At 37.9% G+C, this 23,343-nt stretch overlaps 1 protein-coding gene across 1 annotated transcript in view; it reads right to left on the bottom strand.

Annotated features, from left to right (window-relative positions):
* Positions 1 to 20,981, bottom strand: part of Tmx4 (thioredoxin-related transmembrane protein 4) — a 45,449-nt gene extending 24,468 nt beyond the window's left edge. The window contains exons 1-2 of the mRNA XM_005380861.2: positions 20,669 to 20,981; positions 8,437 to 8,552 (exon numbers count right to left, since the gene is read on the bottom strand). Coding sequence (XP_005380918.1) covers positions 8,437 to 8,552; positions 20,669 to 20,844 — 292 coding nt within the window. The 5' untranslated portion in view covers positions 20,845 to 20,981. The remainder of the gene's footprint in view (positions 1 to 8,436; positions 8,553 to 20,668) is intronic.
* Between the last annotated feature and the right edge of the window lie 2,362 nt (positions 20,982 to 23,343).

Genomic DNA, 23,343 nt, shown 5'->3' on the forward strand with positions numbered 1-23,343 from the left:
AATGAGATTGCAAGTACAGAACAGATCCCTGCCCTTTACATGCTTACAAATAAGCAATACTCACTAATAAAATCTATCTTGGAGGGCACCAAGAATTAAGTGAGGAGAAAGTGAAAAAACCCAGCACAGAAAACTAGGAGCTATTATTTTAACATTTCTGACCATTTTTACCTTTCCCACTGAAGAAGATGGACAAAATCAAATGGCTATTCAAATCAAGTTACTCAAACTGCACATCTCTGTGGTCATCTGAAATTTAAATACTTCAGTTTTACTAATATGGAAAATTTGCTTTTACCCATTTTATCAATTAATCCATATTCAGTGGAGTAGTTTTTGATTAATGATGAGTCTTTGTAAACAAAGACTCTTTTTTCCTACTATCAGACCAAATGGCCTCTAAAGCATCCCTAAGGTACTTAAGAGGAAACAGTGCTATGAGCAGTAGGTCAATGTCATAAATAGACAAACACACAAACATTTACTATTTATATCTGTTACTGTATACTTTTTTTTACAGTTGCATGATCAGTGACAAAAACACAAGGGACCTTTGTGACCTGAAGAGAGGTAAGCTGAAGATTTTAGCAAGCGCCTCTCTCTGAGGGCATCTTCACATCCAGCCCTGCCTAGAACTCCACCATGGGGAACCAGTGCACTCTGAAGAGATTCCAATTTCAAATGCCAGGAGAAGTAAGGTATTTCTAAATGCTTACAAATTACTAAGTGCCTCTGGTTTACAAGTAATGCCATATGTCATTTTTTTTCCTAGGTATGGTTATTTACACTCACCTAAAATTTTATCAAAAGAGAGTAACGGAGCTGGGCAAGTGTGCTTTCTTTATATGACCATTTATGGAATGAACAAAACAATGTGTCTCATTTTTAAAAGCTTTTTACTTAGATTTTATTTTTATCAAAATAAAACAGGAGTTCTAATAAATGTTAGCTATACTCAGAGAAACTTTCTTAACTTATTCTATAAAATTCTGTATATGGTCTTAACCTTCACTGGCTATAGCGATAATATAAAGTAAATACATAAAGTACAAAATTATTTCATAGGACATGTTTTTCACACAATACACAAAAGAATATTTCTAGATTCAGGGAGCAGCAGGTCTACAGTAAAACCCTACTTCTACCTTGTAGTAGTTTTTAATCTGGAATAGTTAATTTCTCTGGGCTTCAGTTTTCTTATTATATATGGTGTCATATTTTCTATCTCACAGTATTTTAGCATTAAACGATTTATATTTAAAAGAAGCATACAGAATTCGGTGCCTGACATATGATGATTACTAAATACATTCTAGATATAATTTTCTATATTTAAATCTCTGATTAAATAAAAGAATGTAGGAGACAGAAACCAAGTCCTTGAAAAACTGCATACTATTTAAGGAAACAAATTATATACACACAAATAATGTACTGGTGAAAATTAACAAATAAAAAGAAAATAAGGAGAAAAAGTGACAGATGGCCTCTTAAATTTTCTCTACATCTTTCCAGTTCAGGCTGAAAGAATAATAATAGGACATCTAGTTCCAAAATTGCTATATTAAGGCTACAAGAATTTTATAGCTCCTGATATGAATTCCTGTGTTGTTTTCTGTAACCACTGTACCAATTTACAAGGCCACCAATTAAGATACATCTAAAACAAAGAACACTGTTCATTCTATCTCAAAATTGCTTTCATTTATGTTTGCCAGTATGTCCTTGAACGACAACCCACATGGAATATTAATAAGGTTGCAGCATCTGACTCAGATGAACTCAGTTTCCTGTTGAGAACAATACATCATCAATGATATATTCAGTAAAACCAACAAAATCTTAAACAGAGGACATCATCCGAGTATTGTGACACATTCCTTAAGCCCTTGTATATCTGACATCACAGGAAATTCACCTCAAGTAAATGTCACTTCTGAGAGACTTAAAGCCATCAAAAAGCCGTAGGTGTCACTCTTAGTGCTCCAGTATTGCTGTAGCTTGCATGCTGCTACAAGGTTTTAAAAAGGGGCCACCTCAGAAGAGCCAAGCACCTGAGGCTATGGCCTGAGGGTTTAAGAAAGAGTATAGTGTGGATTTTGCAAGACTTAGACTTTGCAAAGAGCATGGCAGCAGCCAGTTCCAGAATGAAATGATGTACCACAGCAAGCTTCAGAAATTACGGTAGCAAGTGCACTCCTGAGCGTCCACAGTCTCCCAAAATTTCCTTTTCACTTTCCGGTAAGCTCCTTTTCCCTTTTCTTTGTTCTTTTGATTTCTGTTTATTTTTTTGAGACAGGGTCGTTACATGTAGTTCACAGGCTGACCTTGAACTCACTGTGTAGACCAGGCTGGCCATGAACTCACAGTGATCCTCCTGCCTCAGCTTCCCAAGTGCCAGTATTACAGTCATGGGCCACCACACCTGGCATGTAACTTCCATTTAAAAATGAACACTGCAGTGTAATGTAAAAGAGTCATAAATTCAGAATATATAAAATATTTTTATTTCTCATAAACCTTAAAGATACACATACAAAAAAGAAAATCAAGAAATCTTAGAGAAAAAAAATTATGTTAGGAAATTACATTTTGATATGCAGCAGATATTAAGTTCACTCCTAAGAAAGCAGAGAAAGTGGCTGGGCACAGCAGTGCACACCTGCAGTCCTGCCACTGAGAGGGCTGAGGCAAGAAAATCACAAGTTTAGGTCCTCAAAATATAAAAAAGGCTGAGAATACAGCCCCAAGATAGAGCACCCTAGGGTTCAGTCCCCAGTACTGGGGGAAAAAACAGATTAGCTTTTATAATTATAAAATTAAAAATGTAACACTGACTAAAGTGTACTAAACTATATATGGACTATATGAAACTGGCTTTGTTTGTTGTTGTTGTTGTTGTTGTTGTTGTTTTTTGAGACAAGGTCTCACTATGTAGTTCAGGCTGGCCACAAACTTGCAGTGGTCATCCAGCCTCAGCCTCCTGAGTGCTGGTATTACAGGCATGTGCCACCACGCTCAATATTAAATTGTATTTTAGCACAATATTTACTCTTGGCAATGGAAGGGGCCTGGCTTTCCTCTAATGTAGTGGCAGAGCCATCACCCACAGGTGATGACATATGAGCAGCTGCTGTTTTCCCATCCTTGACAACAAAGCTTATCTGCATGGAACACAAGGTTCAAATATATACCCATTAAATTTAATTTTGTAAAGACAGCTCAACTGAGCCATCTACTGAGTACTAAACAGGCAGTGTAATGTAACCAAGGTCTGTCTTTTCCTTGACTTCTACATCTCAGCTACAAAAACTCACCATGTCTAAAACCCCTAGTTTTGATCACTGTGAAATACATGTATTTAAAATATATAAAACAATCTATAATGAGATGTGCTGATGGAAGTACTACAGGCATAACTAAAAAGTATGTGTCAATAATTGATAAGTGCTTGCTCTCCCCTCATTTTAAACGGTCTTACAGAGAAAAAAAAAAGAAATTTCCCTGTCTAGCACTCTTGCGGCAAGGCAGCCTGGATCAAAGAATGTACCAGTAGAGAGCTATAACCAAAAAGAAAGGTATATACAAAAGTACCCAGGGAAGTGCTCAACTTGGGGGGAAATAACGTTATTGATGGTTTCCATTGCTCACTGAGAATGTTAGGTTTTGTAAACGTAAATACTTAAATTGTTTCTAAGAATAGAGACAAGGCCCAGGAGAGGCCTTGTCTCTTTACTCAGCTTCGAGTCTCCCTCCCGCTCCCTTCTCTGTCTTTTCTCACTGGCTACTTCTCTACTGCTGCAGCTCATTTTGCTTCAAATGTTCAACTGTCCCTGTTCTGGCTTCTCTAGCACCACCCCCCAGGTCAGTGGTGGCAAGCTTTTTAGAGACCCAAACCCACTTATCCATGGTAAAGTGCCAACACTATAATTAAACCCAAATACTGAGGTTTTAGTTCTGAAAAAACAACTCATACATTAACATCTTTTGTCTTAAAAGAAAAACACAGTAACAGAGCTTTCAATGATACAAACAGCTCTGTATTGAAAGGTAAAAGTTTTTATTTGACATGCTTTTGCACAATTATGTGTATGCATGCTGATTATTTATCAAACCTTGGCTGGGGTAACTTGGCTGAGTGCCATAGGTTCACCGCTACCGCCCTAGGTAATCTCAATTCTTCCCCTAGCCTGAACCATCTACATTGATAGTCTTCAAATTTATCTGTCTAGTTCACCTCTATGTGGATGTCTAGTTGACTTTCTGAATTTAATACTGTTGTCTCAAACTTGCGCCTCTTCAGTCCTCTCCATCTCCTCTCTTCCCACCACATCCTACAACCAACTGATCCATCAGAAATCCTTGTCTTGAGTAAATGAAATCCCAAAGTTACAATAGATATTGTGAAAGGGAAACAAACTGCTCAAAAGGAAGGGACAACTGGGATGATCGAAAGGAGAAAAGAAAGAAGGAAGGGAAAAAAAAATATACAAGAATAGCTGGGATAATTGTACTGCTGATTTCTATCGGTTTATTGAAAGGAATAGTTAATGTTTAATTTTTTTCTTTTTCATTTTTTTTACCAATTTTACATGCTCCTATCTGGTAATATGAGTAACTAATTTGAAGACAACAATATGCAATATAACAACCACTGTTGAATTCCTATCATTTTGTTTAGTGAAATTCTTATCATTTCTAATGTATTTTATTATTTTTTATTCTCTTTAAAAAATAAAAAAGAAATAGAAAGAAATAAAAAAGAAATCCCTGTCTCAAATCCAACCACTTAAGCACTATGACTACTACCCCAAGGCACCATCTTCTGCTTCTGGTTACTGCACTAACCTCCCAACCATTCTCCTACTTTCCATTTCTGACCCCCTGTGGTCAATGTTTTGCACCCTACTCAAGGAAAACTTTTAAATCATGTCACTCCCCTGTTCAATCTTTCCAGCAGTTTTCTTCCTATCACAGTTCTTATAAAATGTAAACTCCCTGCCATAACCAATAAGACCCCAGTTACCTCCCTGTCCCTCTTCATCTCAAATACCATACTGACTTGTCAGTATTTCTTCTCAACTCAGCCAAATATACACCCACCTACACATGGTTTTTCCTCTTCTAAAATATTTCCTCCCTCAAAGCCTGCTGAAGTTCACTGACTCAATTTATCAAGATCTCTGGTTAAACAGTCCTTCCCTGGCCACCCTGTCTAAAAAAAGGAGGCTCCCATTATGTTCCACATTTTTGTTTATGAAAATAAAAATAGTGGTTCCTCCCACCATCTGGCATTATTTTCCATCTTATTTTTGTTACTACTCATCTCTTTCACTAGAATATAAATGATGAGCCAAGCTTCTGATTTCATTATTCACCTATGCATCATTTGTATCTGAACAGGACTGGCACATGGTAGAACACAAATTCATTGAGTAAATACGTTATTTAAGCCCTACTTAAAGATCAGTGAAACCATTACATTTAGTATTGTCATTCTCTTATCATTTTGTTATGAAATTTTGTTTTATTTTCATTAAACAAAAAATAGCATAGTCAAGAGCATATAGTCATGCACTGCTTAAAGATAGGAACATGTTCTGCACTTGCCTTGTTTGGTATGTTGTGTGAACACCACAAGGTGTACTTATACAACCAACTAAGATGGTTCACCATCATATATTTGACCTTAACCAAAATGTTGGTATATGGCCCATAACAACATTCTCTAGGCTATTAAAATAATCATGTAGGTAGAATTGTGCCTCCTAATATTTATTTATGAGCTGCAATTTTAAAGTTTTTATCATTTAAAAAGAATTTTAGAGCTTCTGCCTTAAAATTTTCCCTAATACATAATATAATAATTGTATTAGACCTTTCTTCTTCACTATTTCAATAGACTATGAGACAGAGGGTTCTTTTTTCTCTTTGATGAGCACACTTAGGTTATATTTACATAAAACTATGAATCAACAATAAATGCTTCTAAGATATTCATTAACTGTGGTGGATTAATTAATGGGCAACTTGCGTAGGGCAGCCAGCTGAACTGAGTGTGGTTCTGGGCATGGAAGAGCCCCCTGAGGATTGCTGCCAGAACGGCATAGAATGAGATCAGGAGGGGAAGATTGCATGCTGCTGATTTCCCAGCAGAAGCTCTGTTGCGCTGACTTTCTGGACAAAAACTCTCACTGTCACGGGTGATAGTTGCTGCTCTCTTTGGGGAGCTCTGGTCCTCTGCCCTTGTCTTGGGCGTAGGTTCCTGGCTCCAGTGCACATCTCTCAGCATCCCATACAGACCCCTAAGGCTGTTGGCGCAGATTCCCCAGGCCGTAGCACTGGCCCCTGGGCTTTCCAGTATAGACTCTATCTTCTGTCATGGATTCCTAGGCTTCCTGATTAAACTTGTATGAGCCAATGCCAGGGCTCTAGGCCTCCAGCTGGACTCCCAGGGAACACTGCCGTGGGCTCTAGGCCTTTGGCCTTACTCATGGGGACACTGCCGTGGGATCCAGGCCCTTGACTAGATTCTTTGGGTCTCTCGCGCATGGACAGATCTCCTGCACTAGTCTGCATTTGACTTGTTGGGTGAATATGAAAGATAATCCTATAAAGGTATGTGTCCCGTGTTAAATCTATTCCCTTACAAACCCTGACTACACCATTAATCAATCTTTCTCTTTCTTTAGTCTCGATCCAGTCACAATGGAAAAGTAGCTGTAGTCTACATTCTAAGAGAGAAAGACTACATTAGGTTAAACATTAGGTTTATGAATTGATCATAAGCCTGTTTTAACTCTTCTAATTTAAATAATGCCACGAATATACAGCAGGATAACAAATGACTTAAGTGTGAAGCTATATTTTTAAGAAAGCCATCATGAAACGTGCTAGTCCCCACTGATTAACAAGTCTTACACCAGTTTTCCTTGGACTCAAACTATTAAAAGATAAAAGTAAGTGTTCAGCAAAAAATGTAATTACAATGATTTGCTCTCCAAATAGAACAACCCATTATAATGAACAACCCAAACCATGAACTTACTATAACTTTCTGCCTCTAAGTACAGGATGGCCAAAGAAAGACTTGTTTTAGATTCTTAAAAGATTGAGTCTCAAAGACTCTGGCTTCTAATGGAAATCTCTCTCCTGAGCTTGTCCATATGTGGGTTTTAATGTATCCCATGCACTCTGCTGTCTAAGTAACTGGTACTTGACTGCTTCGTGGTTTATGGACTCACAGTTATTACAAAAGGTAAATGGGTACTCTTCCAGGCCTACTGCCTTTTTCCCTAATACAGATATGAGGAAGCTAGGAATTCAATTTTAATAGAAGAACAATAAAATTTGAAAAAAGCTACATTTTAGAAATTTAGATAACAGAAGTCCAGCTTTTTTCCCCAACTCACATATAATACAGCTGTTTTTAAATTACAAATACAAATTTACTGTGTGTACTTTTTCAAAATTTAAGTTCTTTTCTCTTTTACTCTAAATCACAGAATTAGAAATTCACCATTCTGAAATGCACAATGAGATATGGTTCAGGCAAGATCATTATTCATCTTAAAACTCAAATGTATCCTCCCACAGATTAAATGATAATGCAAAAGTGGAGATTTTCTTAATTGAGAAATTTAGTGTTACCACATCAACCAACTGTTCCTACTTAACTTTACTAATACTGTCAATATGTGCCCAATGCAACATGAAGTCCCAGCACCATCTATGAAGTACTCTTGCCATAAACTTTGAACCTAAATCAAATCATGTATACACATCTAACTTCCAGTTTACAGAAAATGAAGAAAAAAGAGCATTAAAGGTCTGGATCCCAAGCAATGTCCACACAAGTACAGCCAAAGGCCTAGAGCCTACAGCAATGTCCCTCATGGGTTCAGCTGGAGGGCTAGAGCCATGGTACTATCTCACACAAGTATCAGGAAACAAAGGAAAACCTAGCAAAATCTTGGCCTATTCCCTTCCACATATTAATGTTATGAAAAAAATGGGGGATAATTCTAGATTAAGATGGAGTAAGAACATCTAACAGCCAAATATAACTTGTAAAACTTGACTGGATCTTGGTTCAACAGCTATGAAAAGACCTACAAAAAAATCATCAGGAAGATTTTACCATACTAAAGAACTAAAGGTAAACAATCACAATGTCTGTAACCAATTGCCAATATCTCAGGAAAAAAAATAAAAACAAATATATTTTCATATAAATATATGTGTAACCACATGCATACATAGGCAGACCCAGATAAGCTAAAATATAACCTGTTGATTCCAAGTGGTTAGTTCGTGTGTAATCATCATGTTGGTCTTCCAACTTTTCTATATGCTTAAAAAAAATTTTAAAATAAATAAATATTCAAAATAAAAAGTTGTTAAACTTTTTCATTCAACCTTCACCATTTGCAATACCTGGTTCCTGAATGACGTCCACCTTCCCCACACTGATCTGAAGGGTTTCACCATTCTTTGCGAAAGTTTCCCATTCGGAATCAGTCTGCTGGCATGATGGACACCATGGGGCATAACTATGAGAGAAAAATACCTCATCAGCACAAACATGGGAAAACAAAGCAGAGAAACAGAGTATGTAAATTAAAAAGTATATTTTTCACACAGCAATAATTTTCACAAAGCAATAATAAAAGCAAGTCCTTTTCATTTTTCACAAACTAATAATAAAAGCAAGTCCTTCCAAAGTCCTTGACAGAAACACAAGTACAATTCTCCCCTAGGATTTACTATATGAATATGTACTCCACAAGGGGAAAAAAATCACCTTAAGTATGACAACAGTTTTAGTCATTATCGTCAGATATACAACATTTTTTGGTGTTATGCTTACCACTAAATCAATTCTGTCATTTTCTAAATAGTTTTTCATTTCTGAGGTTAAATAATGTTTTGAGTACCCTGATACAGGGGGGCAATTTTCGCTAGGATGCCATTATAATAGCCAAACCAGTTTCAGATCTATCAGCGCTACAGTCTGAGAACAGACACCAAAAGATCTGTTTCTATTGGTTCCTGAAACATGTTCAAATACCTGCATATCTGTGATAGTTGAGTCATTCCAAGAAAGAAAGCAGACGCTACAGGCTAAACTAGTTCTACCCATTACCTTCTTAAATAAAAGAGGTAAAAATACCTAGGATTTCAACATAGACCCCTGCTTTTTATATTTATTTTTCATTCAGTAAACAGTAAGTACTATGCCTGAAACTGAAGCAGCAGTGAATGGGGCTGGCTTGGTGCCAGAAAGGAACTGAGATAAGCAGAGGAGTAAACACAATTCAAGTGAAAAATGCTGTGACCCAGTGTGTAGCACTGCTGTGGAGACATCAAGGAGCTGAGATATGTGCCTCCAGAGACACATCTACGCTAAGGTCTAAAGTCAGAATAACAGCAAGGAAAGGCCATGGAGTACTCCAACTTATGTAGAGCGAACAGTGTATGTGATGGCTCAGGGGATGAGAGGGAAGACTGAAGACATTACCTGCCACCTTTTCAAAGTTACATAAGGACTTTATTTGAGGCTCCATGGCAAGCCCTAAAATGAAAAGAGAATTATGGCCAGGCTTACACTTCTTAAAAATCTGAAGTGGCAGCTCTGTGGACAGTGGATCAATGAAGAGCAATACACAATCATAGGGAACAACCAGAAGGATACGTAGTCAGCCTGGCAGTATGTTAATGGCCCTATGTTGCCATCCCATGTCCTGAAAAAACTTCATTCAGTCAGACCATAAAGCTTTGATCTTTTCTCAGGGCTAAATCTTCAGATGTTAAAATGGGAATACAGAGAAGTCTGCTGCTTAGGAAGTATAGTGGATTGATACTCCCTAAAAACACAGGCCCAAGTCCTAGCCATGATCCTTATGAATATGATTTTATGTGGAGGACCACGTCTTTACACAGATAATTAAACCAAGGATCTTGGCAGGAGACCATCCTGATTTAGGATGGGCCCTAAATCCAAAAACAGTTCCTCCACTGCTGGTGGGAATGCAGACTGGTGAAACCACTGTGGAAATCAGTTTGGAGATTCCTCCGAAAACTAGGTTTAGAGGTCCCATTCAACCCAGCTATCCCCCTGCTGGGTATTTTCCCAGAAGATCTAAAAACATCATATCACAGTGATATATGTGCACCTATGTTCATAGCAGCACAATTTGTAATTGCTAAAATGTGGAAGCAACCCAAATGTCCATCCACCGAGGATTGGATAAGAAAATTATGGTACTTTTATATAATGGAATATTACTCAGCTGTAAAGAAAGATAAACTCGAGGCCTTTATATTTAAATGGTCACAACTAGAGACCATACTCATAAGTGAAATAAATCAAACATACATGTGCAAGCATCGCATTGTGTCACTAGTGTAAAACTTGAAAGAGTTAATTTAAACTCAGAGGTATGATAGACACTGTGAAATGATAGGAAACCACCGAAGAGTAAAGGGCTTCTGGGATGTGGGAAAAGAGAAGGGAAAGAAGGAGAAATTTTGTATGTATGTATATACAGGATAGATAACATGGTTGTTCTATCTGCTGTTTCTATGCTGAAAGAAACTGTCAATGAGTCTTTGGTTGACCAGTATTGCATGTCTATATCTGTTTTCATGAGAAGCCACTTTGAAGATATCAATATGTAGTACAACCACCATTGTTAATTCCCTACCACTTTGTTTGTAACTCTGTATTGTCTGTATTGTGCTTGTGATATGTTGTACAATGTTGTATGTCTGTTAATGTTTCCCTCCTTTTATCTTTAAAAAAAAAAAAAAAAAACAGTTCCTCTAAAGAGAGAGCTCTGACACAGACAAATGGCAAAAGCCATGTGAAGATGGAGCCCACTGGGTCATACTAGTTCAGGCCAGGGACACCAAGAGATGCCAGCAGCCAAAAGAAGGCAGGAGAGAGATACAGAACACACTCCCATGAGGTGTCCAGAAGGTACCAGCCCTGCCACATGCCAACCTTGAACTCTGGCACTCCCAAAATTATGAATTAAAATTTCTGTTATTTAAAGCTACCCTATGGTAGTTGTTACAGCAGCCCAAGGAAACTACTACAGAAAAGAAGACACCATTTGAAATTAGAAGGAGACCAGATAAGTCTTACAGAGACTTAAGAGAGCCAGCAGGGCTGTGCTTAATACAAAATATTGTGAACAAACAATACCATATGCTGAAAATCCATTTCAAAATATGAATATGGCACAATTAAAAGGAAAGTTAACATTTACAGAATAATGTCACAAAAATGTATTGGTACAAACAGAGAAACATTTGGTTTTGCTCAACAGTACCCAGGAGATAGAAAAAATAAATAAAATCAATAAATCCATGTGCACAAAATAAAATAGGATACTCCAGGGAAAATAAGACATCAAGCACACTTTGAATAGTATTTAAAGATGCTGTCAAAATTACACATATTTTTAATCTTTAACACAAGTCAAAACGTTGAGGAAATAAATGACACACAGACTTGGCATCACTAAATTGTTCACATACAATGAGTGACTGTTACATAAATTACAGCACAAAAAGGTAGAAGGTAGGTGTACAGATGAAACAACATCGGCAATATATTGATAACTATTGAATCTAAGTGATGGATAGCAAGGGTCCACTATATGCCTTCTATTTTTATACCTATTTAAAGTTTCCAAAATATATTTTTAAATGAGGCGATTAAAAAAAGAGGTGTATCAAGGTGTAGATGGGAAGGCTGAACGTTATAAAAATGTCAATTCCCTTCAATGTATATTTTCATTCCTGAATTGTTTCTGTAAAGTGCTCCCTGTAACTTCTAAGAAAGGGGTGTGGAAGAATGAGAGGAAGGCAAGAAGCCCTAGCAAAAAACCAAAACACACAGGCACCCACTTATCATGCTTTAAAAAGGGAACAGAATAATCAGGTACATGGCTTTAATCTCAGCATTTTGGAGGCTGAAGCAGCAGGATCACAAGTTCAAGGACAGCCTGAACTACACAGCAAGATACTGTCTCAAAATAAAGAAAGAAAGAAAGAAAAGAAAAATTAAATAGAATAAGGGAGGAAAGTGGTGAACTGATCGAATTCTATAGCAAGGTTTAGGCTCAAAGGGAATGTCAGATTACCATTTTCAAGTTCTTTGAAGATCGTGAACTGTGCAATCATGGATAGAAGTATCATCCAAAAAAAAAAAAAAAAAATCAAGGCAATGATGCATACAAACTAACATGGCTGAATAAAACAGAAAAACACCACAAATAACTAAAATCAGGCAAGATTTTGAACTTTCACATTATAGAGAAACAGGAAAAAGATGTTAAAAAGCCAAAAGCAGAGGAAAAGATGGATATATTTTAGGAAAAAATACTGATAATTAGGGAGAGCCTACAATAGAAAGGGCTGCCCAAAGCCAAGACACATATGTTTTCTCTCTAGCCAGGTCCCAGAAACAAAAAGAGCAAGACTCAGGCGCTCAATTTCTCTAACTCCACTTCTAGAAAAGACACCCATAGCCAATGGGTCATTCTAAAATTAGGTTAAATCTTCCCATAACAGTCACTGTCCATGCCCTGAGATCAGAGACACATAGTCCAGAGAACAATTTACTGATGTATTTGAATCTTGATTTTTTTGAACACTTATATCTACATATTTCCAGGGAAAAATACATTTCTGCTACACAGTAGGTATTCCATAAATATATACTGGATAAATACACAAACTTTAGTGAAAATTATGTATTTCGTTGAGAAATATATTTCATCTTTTCTACACGTTTTCTAAATGTCCAAATGATAGATGAGACTTAGGCAATTCACAAACACTAGAAAAAAAAATTAAGTTATTCTGTAAATTTTGACATTTCAGGATATTGGCTAAGATTTCTGCCACAGGAATCAAAAAGACCACCCACAAATTAACCATATGATTTTCAGCAGGTTAATAATACCTCCACGCCCCAGCTTCCTTAAATGTAAAATGGGATGGTAATGCTCACTGCCCAAGAAGGATGACTGACATGCCAAGTAAATACACAGTAAGCACAATTATTCATGCAAATTACATTTGTAACATTCTGTTTGGTTTCCAAGACACTTTTGTGATACCTATGTTCCCTGTGAAACATACAAGGTAACTAACTGCAAGGAGCTAAAGCAGATTTAGAGATTTGTTTAAGGTCAAAGAACCCAGATGGAGGTATTTATGTGATAAAAAGACTAAGAGCGGGGGAAAAAAAAGACTTAACTTCAACCCCAGCACTTCCAGGGAAAGAGAGAGAAGGTATAAAGAGAATGTGCCAAAAATAAGAAGAAAATCTTGAAGAATTTAATTTTTGATGCCTTTTGTTTTAAGTTCCTAGGATGCTGCCTTTCCATACATGTGCTACATTAGTAATTATTAAATTATCCAAATTTCATAATTTTAAAAAAACCATTCCCTAATTTCTAGCTAGGTTACTATATAGGATTTTGGTGACACTGGCTTTCAGATACACAATGATGAAACATCCTCAGATAAGCCATTGAAATAATAAGCTATTCTATTTTCTACTATGCTGCTACACATAGGTCTGCCACTGTTAATGCCATTATTTCTAAGATTTCATCCCAGGTATCTGGCTTGAAATGCACCAACATGTTCCTTCCGTGGTGGAGAAAAGACAGCTCTCAGTTCAGTATGCAAACTGGTTCACTCTGTTGCAGGGTAAAGGAATACAAAGGATAGGCCTACTGCTTCTTCACCTCCCACATATACATATGACTATATAATTTACTTATGTATATATGCATAACATTAATAAAACTCATCAGGATTGAATACACTTTTCATTTATATTAAAATTAAATTTAAAATTAATTCATAGTGCCAGTCTTTTCTTAAGAACTCTAACAGATCTGACCCTCAGTAACCTTCTCTTACACACAAAATAATCCTTTGACTTAAGAGCCTTCATGTGGAATTAGCATCACTACAATCCTGGAGCTGTAAGCCACATCTTTTCTATTTAAACTTTTTGCAGATGATTGTGATATATAAAATTGGTACAAAGACATTTGAAATATATTCCAGATAGCTAAAACACTCTGTTGCATTAGATATGAGCCTAATATTGTTCACCATTTCTGGGAAACCAAACTCAACAGAAAGCTTCTACTACTGGTGATGGTATTCATGTGCAAAGTACAGTGGTGTTCCACTATGTATTGTGGTTGAAGAACCTTGATTCTTTTTTTTAATTCACCAAAAATGTACAATTCCCCCCTCTTGGCTCTAACCTCATCAGTGTTTCCTACTAATTCTGACTTTTTCTTATCCTTCAAGAAATGAGATGGAAAATTAACTGCTTACTTTTACTTAGAATTTACTGTAATCAAAACACTCAGCAGAACCAATGAAAATGAAAAGGAAAGAGGAATATGAGGTTCATTTTTCTAAGACTTAATAAATGCACTAAATCAAAATATCAACCAATCAGCAGTGCAATTTATAAGAGCTAAATCTTGGAAACAACCCAAATGTCCATAGGCTGAGGAATGGATAAAAAAGATGTGGTATTTTTATACTATGGAGTGTTACTCAGCTATAAAAAAAAGATAAACTAGAGGCTTTTATAGGTAAATAGATGCAACTAGAGACCATACTCATTAGTGAAATAAATCAGATTCACATGTGTAAACATATTTCCTCCCTACTATAAGAACCTGAAAGAGTAAATAAAATCTGAAAGGTACAACAGATATTATAAAAGGGAAAAGAAACTGCTCAAATAAGAAGGAGCAACTGGGATGAAGGATGGGAGAAGAAAAAGAAAGAAAGAAGAAGGAAAAAATACATATATATATATATATACACACACAGGATAGCTAGGATAACTGTACTACTAATATCTGTTGGTTTACTGAAAGGAGCTGTTAATGTGTAATTGTTTGATCAATCTTGCATGCCTACATGTGGTTATATGTGCAACCATTTTGAAGATGACATTATGTAATATAGCAACCATTGTTAATATCCTATCACCATGTTTTGAAATTTTGTATCATTTTTATTGTTCTCTATGCTGTTTAGTTTATGTATTGGTTTTTGTTATTTTGATTTTTTTAATGAAAAACAAAATTTATATGTATATATAAGGAGAGCTGGAATAGATGCATTGCTGATGTCTGTGGTTTACTGAGAGGAATAGTCAATGCTTAAAATTTTCCTTTTTCTTGACCAATTTTGCAGGCTTGAATTTGGTAATCAAAATGACTGACCTGAAAACCATATACAGTATAAGAACCATTGTTGAACTCCTACCATCTTTTATGGTGAAGCTCTGCATCATTTCCAATGTTTAATTATTTATTAATTTATTTATTTATTTTTACTTGTTACTGTCTTTGTTTGATCAATCTTACATTCTTATGTCTAGTGGACCGAGCAACTTTGTTGAAGATAACAGTATGTAACACAGCAACCATTGTAAATTCCTATCATTTTGTTTTGAGGTCATATATCATTTTTGTTGTTTTTGTGTTGTTCTGATTTTGTCTTCATTGTTGTTGTCAGTTTTTCTAATTTTTAAAATAAAAAATATCAATGAATGGGGCCATAACTATTATCAAGTGTTTTCCTTTCTGAAAAGTCTGGAAACATTTCTATATGATCCAAGAATTGAAAGCTTTACGCTGAGATCTATTTTTCAAACATTTTAATCACAATATTTAGAGGAAAAATAAAAACTGACAGCTATACAAAATCAGGACACTTGCTAGAGAGAGTGTAATTCATTGCTCTCCCTAGTGTAAGCACTCCCTGAAGGCAGAGACTACTGCATCCCTTGTACCTCAAACAGCCTGGCAGGCCATAGGCCAGTGATGGCGAACCTTTAAGAACTGCACGGTGAGACCTTGTCCCAAAAAAACAAAATAAAAGGGCTTTCAATGATACAAACAGCACACTGTTACACACGTGCCACAGGTTAGTCCTAGGCCACTACAGCAATGAGGAAATGGTGGACAATGGGGATAACCTGTAATACCTAAGAAAATATATAAAGATGCTTCCATTGGCAATATACTTGAAAAGCACTTGATTAAAGGAACAAAGTCTATTATTCATTCAGTGGATAGAAAAGTATTTATTGAACACCTATTAACAGGCACTGGAGCTAAACGGAGAGGAAAAATCATTCTTCTACTTAAAAGCTTACAGTCTTGTGAAAAGACAAAAACCTAGCACAAAAGCATACAAATATAATTACTAGTTGTGATAAAGACCATATAAAGTACAAGTCACAATGAGAAGCAACTTTCGTGAGAGGGCGGTGTTGAGAAATAAGGAAGGCAGGGCACCTATGTAAACAGAGAGAGTTAGGAATGACCAGAAACTACAGAGGGTAAAACATGGATGAGCTTCTGAATCACAGAGAACAGGGACTCCTTGAGTGGGTCAGGGCACTGGATAGCTGAGAGCATGAGCAAATGAACCAGGTTCTGGGTTCCTCCAGGCTCCCCAAATGCCCTGTGGGCCTTGTGTCTGAGATTGCAAAACTGGAGTCTTGCATCCTACCACTTACTAAACACCTAGGTTTGGCCAAGGCTTTAACTTTTTCAAGTTTTTGTAGTCAATAAGAATAAGAATAGCCACACTGCAGTGGAGTGGTAGAAGGATCAAATAAGACAGCATTTGAAACACATGATATAAGCACTGTAACTGTTTCCTGTGACTGTAACCATGAAGAAGAGCAGGAGGGTGGAGGGGATACCAATGACACCTCCTAATGAAGCTTTAAACCCTCTGTGGAAACAATCTGTAATCCAATACTTCTATCCTAGCTTAGGAGATCCCCTTCTGCATGTGTTTACATACCCATAACAATACCTAGGGCAATGGTTTTCAGTTGGCAGTGAATGGTTTTCACTTGGCAGCATCCACAGGAGATGGGCACCATACTTTTTTGATGCCTCATAAACTAAGAATACTACTAGAATATAATGGTCAGGGACCAAGGACACCACAGGTTTGCAACACGTGGCTCATCCCCATACATCAAAGAGCCAGTCAGCCCAAAATGCCAATAGTGTCCTATGGAGAACCACTGATAAAGGTGTCACAGAGGCAGTGTTTAGAAAACATTTGCTAAAAAAATGGATGATACTTGTGCTATTTATTTCCTTCAGGGCAGAGTAAACTGCCAGTTCCTTTAGATCAAGTTTATCTTCAAGCAGCCCGTTTATCTTCTCCAATTCCCCAACCCTGAACCTGACACAAAATAAGCATTTAGTGACTCTCTCCTAAACATTCAATCAAAAAATCAATGCAATCTATTAAACTGCAAGAAAGCATAGCTATTTGACATGGGCAAGTTAAGATGATAGCATTCGACACATTCCCTCCAGGTGTAAGATACTGGAACACAATACCAAAACCAAGAGGCCATAGGCTTTGCTCCCTCACCTGATATCTAATCTCAACTCTAAAATTTGAGCAGCCCAAGAACAAAGTCAGAAAAGGTAATGCTTTATAAGGATGATCTGTTCTATAGTAAAAAATTAAAGATATACTTTTTCTCTACACATTAGTTTAAAGGTAAATTAAACTTTCTTATGGAAGAAAAAAGCCATCAGAACAGTACAAAGATTGTTTCATATTGTACACTTTGTGTTTCCAATGAACAAAAGTAGTATTCTCAAAGACTGATATAACGAGAACTATGCAAGTATTTAAAACAGCAAAAAGTTGCAAAGCAATGGAATAAAGGATAATATCAAACAATGGAAAAAGAAAAAGTATCCAAAGATTTTTTTTTTTAAATTACAGCAAGCCAATTATGGTGATATGGCAGAAAAGAGAAAACATAAAACACTACACGAAAACAAGAGCAAAACAGTATGCAATAAGCATATAACATTAAAGAAAATACAATGGAATAATTTAGCAGCTTTGTTAAAAGGTTTGGAAATAAAAAGTGAATTACAGCAAATATATTTCATATTCATATCTTTTACATTTTTAATTGATACTTCTCTAACAAGGAAGTGTTTTCTCAAATTGAAAAATGAATGGCAAGGATCTCAAAACTTGACTCTCTGAAAAACAATGAAATAAAATTAAATTTTGTAATAGGATCTTTCCGTACCTCAGAGCAGTCAAACACTGCTAGGTTGTTCAAAATAAACTACCAATATCAATATAACTATGAATTTCATTACAGGGGCTCTGTACAAATGATATAAAAGAACAGAGAGAAAGGCAACATATAAGCAAATGGACAAATAACAGTCATCCACAGTGATGTCAAAATTTTACTACTATCAGAATGTTTCTAACTTGCTTCTTTAGAGAAGTTAAATACATCTTTAGCAAACTCCTGATAATCTCCCAGGATAAGACTGGTTTATCTGAACAAAGGGTTGACTGAGGAGGTAGTACAAACACTTTTTCTCATATACATCAGAAAAAACTGTTTGAACTATTATAAAAGTACAGTAGGACTACAGTAGTACTAAGAATATTCATTTTTTAAATGTTGCATGTTTTGTGAAGGGAAGAGTGTATCTTCCAACAATACAAAGAATGGATCAATAATGGGCAAGAGACAAAACAATTCTTTCAGAAGTACCTTTGAGGGGAGGTCCTGGATGAAAGAAATTGGATGTAATGGTTAAGGCCATTCCTTTGCGGCCTTACATCTATTCACCCATTCTGAAGTGAAAAGAGAACTAGGAAAATGATCTCCGTTGTCTACACAGCTTACTTCCGGGTTACTACCTCTTCTTGCGTTATAGCCCAGCACAGGCCATACAACTGGAAATACAGCAAGGTTACAGCAACTGACTGCTACTATCTAGGCCTGTACATTTACAGAAAGGTAACATCTGAACCATGGGAATAACCAATCATAGATGTTACCTGCCACTCATTTAGATGCTTATGAAGGCTCACACTCTCCACAGCTTTAGTATTTAGTTCTTTAACCTAAAGAGAAATAAAGGAAAGAAGGAAAGAAGGAAGGAGGGAAAGAAGGAAAGAAGGAAGGAAAGAAAAAAGGGAGGGAGGAAGGGAGAAAGAAATGAAAGAAAAAGCAATTCCAAAAGGTACCATAAGGAGTTGATGTCATTAAATATTAAGGGGGCCTTTCTGCTCTGTAATCAAATTCAACTTTTTTTTAATTAGTAAATGTTTGCAGTACATAATGTTTACATTCACTTATGGAGTAAGTACATGTACCTAATCTATTAATTTTTTTAATCCCCTTTCCTTCCCCAACCCCTTTTCAATTTTTTTAGTCCATGACAAACCCAGTTTTAACCAGAAACTTGATGTCCAGAAAAACTACATTGTATAAGGATCTACTGAATAAAACGACTTTGTGTAGTACCACTTGATAAAATGCAAAGTTCTCCTAAAGTTCTCACAATTTATTACAAACACAGCAGCCCTGGTATAAAGCTCCACTTACTGTAAAAGTTTCTCCATAAATGGAATTCCTCATTTCCATCCAAAGTACTTAAATGGTTTATTTTACTGCATCGTTTGTATCTGTGGCTTTAACACTTTTACTGATTTATTATAACAAGGACATTCCATGTGGAAGTCTAAATATCCCCTTCTTTGTTAACCAAAAGCTAAATATATACTTGAGGGAATAATATGTATTATGTTTTTTAAGCAATACAATTTGTTATCTTCTGATCTAATCTTACATTAGGTTTTTATTCCACAGGTATCTTGCAATCTTTGGTTTTGGAAAAAGATACAATTTTGACAATGTCAATGTAAAATTAACTATCGAACATGGATGGATGGATGGGTGGATAGATAAGATTGCCTGAAATCACAGGTCACAAACTTGTGGTCTCGGCAACTATTTTTGAAGGCATAATTCATTTTTCCTAAAAGGCCATTATGACACCTAAAGCCTCTTCAGGCACTGTTCCCTGTCAACCTCAAATTTTCTTTCAAATGATCACATGCTAAGTTTATGTTCAGCAACAATCAACAAATCCCTCACCTTGCTCTAAAAAATAAAAAAGCCCTTCCCCTTTACGCAAAGACACTAATCACCTTTTACCTTCTGTTGTTCAAAGGGGAAATTTGTTAATGACGTTTTCTTTTTGACATCAGCACAAATCACACCTACTCAAGGGCCTACCTCCAAAAACTGTACCACACATAAGCATTATTCGTGATCTTGTTTTAAAAACTGAAAGGTATCCATGCTTATTTTATTTTCACAAGGGCATCTCAAGGTCTTTAAAAGGAAGACTACAGTATTTTGGACAAGTGGCCTGCTTCACCTACTGCAATCATTTTTTCACTCGCGGGCCCCTCACCCAGCCTGTGCGTACTGCACACGTCACTGAGTGACCGCCTTCAGCTCCCGCACACCTCTACCTGAACAGCACACGGGGTTTCACTGCGGATTTCCCCTCTCCTCCAGCTTCCCCTTGTAAAGCTGCCTGCTCCCTCCCCCAAAAGCTCTTCCTACTGCAAAGGGGCGAGCGGTGCAGGATGCTAAAGCTCCCTCTGCAGAGGGCGCGCACGCATGCGCAGTTCCGGGCCGGGCCCGGCGCCGCAGGTCTTTGGCTAGGGCGGCCCGGGGCCCGAGGTCTAACAGGGCGCTGCGGCGAGCGGGGCTGACGGGCACACTCACAATTTCAGCATCCACTCGCCCTCCATCACCAGCGTCCAGTTGGAAGCGGTCATGGGCTGCACCCGGCTGGGCTCCGCCGGCACCAGGGCCTGCTCGGGGCCCTCAGCGGCCGCCAACGCCGCGACCCAGGCGACCAGGAGCGCCGTCCACAGCGGGCCGCAGCGCCCGCCCGCCATGCTGTTGGCGCGGGAGACGCTGCTCCGCGGCTGAGGGCCCTGGGGCGGACGCCGAGCCGCGGCCTCCTGAGGCGGTCGAGAAGGCGAGCCGCCCCGCCTCCGCCCGAGCCCAGCCTGTCCGAGCACAGCGACCCGCCGTGAGGAGGGAGGGCGGGCGGCCGGCGCAGCCTCTTATCGGCCGGGGCCGCGAGGCCACGCCCCTTCGCGCTGCGCCGTTGCCCGGGCTGCCGGTTGCTACGGCAACGGCCGCCCTTTCCTCTGACAGCCAAGCTGAAAATAAACAGATGACCCAAGGTTTAAATTAGAGCTGCGCTGCAGGCGCTCAGCCCTAGGCAGAGGGGTGGGCTATGAAACCTGTCCCTTGTGCCTAACCTAAGAAATGTGGCCCGTAATTTAAAAATGCATCCCCTCTTCAGTGCTGTCACAAACCACTCCGGAGACTGCGGAGGAGGGGTGCAGTGAATGTGTAGATTTAAGAGTTCATTGAACGTGTACCTCAAAGAAAGCGTCCCCACCTCGTCGGTCATAATGATACAACTCGATCATACAACTCATGTTCTTACAAGAACATGTCAATGTTACAGAAATTTTTAAAACATGAGCACAACAGGTAAAATGAGGCAGCTAATAATATTATTACCAACTGTTAATAATATTAACCATTACCAGCTAATAATAGTATTACCACCGCGTGTTTCTTTCAGCTGGAGTTTTGTCGGATCTAAAATGAAAGTGGCCCTAAATAACTTCCATATCTCTTTCCACGTGAATATTAGATGAATCTGTAGCTTTGGACCACCGCATTTTGAATGTACGGGAGAGAGTGTGTAAGTTTTTTCAGCGTGTGCTTTAATACGACTTATTAGATGCTCAGAGCTGAAATTCAGTTGTGTGGTTAATATAGCCTGGGAAATATGTAGTTTCTGGCCTGCACTTGAAACAGACAGCTTTACAACTGATAACACCAAGGGTACGTGAGATTAATCTCCAATCAGTAAAATAGGAAAGATTAATTTTGCATGAACAGATCGTGCTTCAATTAGCTGCTAATTAGTATTAGATAAAAGCTATGTAGACCTAGCTCTTCTCATCGAAATATAGCCCTGAAGAATTTATGAACTATTGTAAATTAGAAAAATGTCTTTGAGTGTCACGAAGACTATTATGGTTATACATCAATCCTACACATTCAATGGAAAACACTTTACTGTGCTTATAAAAAGAAATCAATCACAAACAGGAAATCTGTCATTCTTTTCAGTGTAGCTTTTTTGTACAGGGTATGTGATGAGTAAAACAAATAATCTTAGCATCTGCTATTAATAATTGCTACCAGTTTTGTTAAATATGATAATGATGTTATGACCCTATTTTAAGTCATCATTGGTTATCATAAGATATTTATGGGTGAAATAATATGATGTTTAGAATTTGCTTTAAACTGCTCCAGAAATAAAATATGGAGAGTAGAGGGAAAATGGATGAAACAAGAGTGATACAAGGTTGTGATAATTAACTTATTGAGTCACCTTGAGTAAGAAATACCCATCTGAATTGGCTCAGCATAGTTCTGGGCATGGAAGACCCGCCGTAGGGAGAGGATTATCGCCAGAATGTTATAAAAGGGAAATGAGGAAGGACTGCTTCTGTTTGCTTTGCAGGAGCTCCAGTCTTTGCTTTCACCTTGGATATTGTCTCCTGCCTTTCAGTGCAGACCCTTCAGCCTCCAGCATCGACCTTCAGCCTTCTGGTGCCCACCCACCCCACTCCCACAGAACACTACACGGGGCTCCAGGGCTTTGACTGGATTTTTCAGGTCCCCAGTGCACAAACAGACCTTTTGCACTCTTCCACACCTGACTCTGTGGCTGGCCGTCATAAGCCAGTCTATAAGTTGTTATACATTTGTATATCTTATATCTGTTTCTGTAGGAAACATCAAGTGATACTCTGTTGGTTTGGGGTTTTTTGCAAGGTGAACAATGTAATACAGGATATCTATTTATAAGATTATTCGTTTTTTGGTTTTTTTTGGTTATTTCTCCGTTACTGGGAACCAAACTCACGACCTTGCGCTTGCCAGGCAGGCACTTTTGCCGCTGAGCTAAATCCCCAGCCCCTATAAGATTATTTGTAATAGAAACCCAAAGAATCATATACAGGAGAATGCAGGAAATTTGTCTACACATTAAGGACCAATGAATCCACCTGAGGGCCTGAATCCGGCAATAATGTCCTGCATGAGTCCAGCTGAAGACCTAAAGCCCATAACAAGGCCTCCCATGAGTCCAACTGGAGGCCCAGAGCCCACAACAACATCTAATACAGTCCTGTTTCACGGATCTGCACTAGGAAGGCCCAAAGGTCAGTGGTGGAATCTAGAAAGTCTGTGCCAGCGGGATGAAGGATCTGTGCTAGCAGGCTGAGGGATCTGAACTGGAGCCAGGAAGCGACACTCAAAGTAAGAACCAGAGCTCCCCCAAAAAGTACTATGGTCAT

The sequence above is a fragment of the Chinchilla lanigera genome, unplaced genomic scaffold (genome assembly GCF_000276665.1).
Source record: "Chinchilla lanigera isolate Chin_1 unplaced genomic scaffold, ChiLan1.0 scaffold00014, whole genome shotgun sequence".
NCBI classification, from domain to species: domain Eukaryota; kingdom Metazoa; phylum Chordata; class Mammalia; order Rodentia; family Chinchillidae; genus Chinchilla; species Chinchilla lanigera.